The 1,461-nt window shown below is 54.8% G+C and overlaps 1 protein-coding gene across 1 annotated transcript in view; it reads left to right on the top strand.

The window, feature by feature from the left end:
* The first annotated feature begins 13 nt into the window (after positions 1-13).
* The window catches only part of LOC103619463 (embryonic pepsinogen), a 4,757-nt gene continuing 3,309 nt past the window's right edge, over positions 14-1,461 (top strand). Inside the window, exons 1-4 of the mRNA XM_008638001.1 lie at positions 14-69; positions 405-566; position 929; positions 1,010-1,127. Of these exons, the coding sequence (XP_008636223.1) occupies positions 14-69; positions 405-566; position 929; positions 1,010-1,127 (337 nt within the window). The remainder of the gene's footprint in view (positions 70-404; positions 567-928; positions 930-1,009; positions 1,128-1,461) is intronic.

The following is a 1,461-nucleotide window of genomic DNA, read 5'->3' as shown; positions in this document are numbered from 1 at the left end:
CTGTCCTGGCAGGATGTGGTTCCTGGTGCTGCTCTGTGCTGCTGCTGCCCTCTGCCAGGGTGTCACCAAGTGGGTCACAGCAGCATCACTGCCAGGGCCACCTGGGCAATGGGAAAGGGGAAATGAGCAACTGGGGCTTTTAACGGCTTTGGGGAGCAGAGGGGAGGTCTGAGGCTGTGGAAAGCTGCTCCAGGGGTGCAAAGAATGAGGAGGTGCCAGGGAATGGGGGTGGTTTCTAGGGTTGTTTTGGGATTTTTGAGGAAATCCCTGACTCAGAGTTTTGGGGGAGTTTCCTGTGCTCCTGCTGCTGGATCAGAATATTGGAGGTGTCAAACACTGCTCGCTGGAGCTGCAGGCAGCAAAATCCCATCTGACTCTTCTTTTTTCCTTGTTGCTTGTGCCAGGCTGCCCTTGGAAAGGGGGAGGAAGCTGAGGGATGTCCTCAGGGAGAAGGATTTGCTGCACCAGTTCTTCCAGCATCACCACTACGACATCGGCACCAAATTCCCACACGCTTTTCCCAACGGAACCGGCGCCGCCACCGAGCCCCCGCTGAACACCCGTGAGTATGGGCTCTGCTCCCCAGGGACACAGCTCTGGGATGGTTTGTGGGATGTCTGTCCCTGTGTCTGTGCTGGGCACAGATCAAACCCAAATCCTTTATCCCAAAGCCTTCAGCTCGCATCCCTCACCCCTCCCTGCCCATGCCGGTGGCCCAGGACAGAGGAATATCCCCCAGGAGCTCTGCTAGGAGCAGGGGGTCTCCATGAAGAAGGGGACCACAAAGATAACAAGCTCAGACACATGAAGTCACAACAAAATTAAATAGAAAATACAGATTTTTAACTTTTAGTAGAAATATCAGCTAAGTGCCTTAAACATTAAAAAGCTGCAGCAGAGACCTTAAGCACAGCTCTTACTGCAGCAGTGTTACCTCTTCACAGAATTCTTTACTTTAAACAAAATTTGGTTTGGTTTCATGCCTTAAAATCCATCCCTGGCCCCGCAGGTGGAATACTATGGGACCATCTCCATCGGCACCCCCCCGCAGGACTTCACCGTGGTCTTCGACACTGGCTCCTCCGACCTCTGGGTTCCCTCCGTGTCCTGCACCAGCCTGGCTTGCCGTGAGTAGGAGCGGGTCCTGCTGCTCATCCCGGGTTTATAACGGCTCCACCAAGCCTGGAAGTTGGGGTGACATTGCCGGGGCAGAGGGGATCGCCCAGCTGGGTGCATGGAGTGCAGTGAGCTGGAGTGATGAGGATTTGGGGTGTAGGACCTGCTCAGAGCTGCGTTCCACAGGGGACATGATTACTGCTTGGTGCCGCAGTTCCCCTGCCTGTGCAAGGGGGATGGGAATGCTGGTGGATCCCTGGCTGCTGGAGAAGGGGAAGGATGAACAGCAAATGCTCACAGCTGAGTTATCCCTGAAGGCAGGATAATAACAAGCAGCTCAGCAGG

This window comes from Corvus brachyrhynchos, unplaced genomic scaffold (assembly GCF_000691975.1).
Source record: "Corvus brachyrhynchos isolate BGI_N302 unplaced genomic scaffold, ASM69197v1 scaffold67, whole genome shotgun sequence".
Classification (NCBI taxonomy): domain Eukaryota; kingdom Metazoa; phylum Chordata; class Aves; order Passeriformes; family Corvidae; genus Corvus; species Corvus brachyrhynchos.
Note: the sequence above shows the minus strand (reverse complement) of the source record. Positions and strands in the feature narration are given on the sequence as shown.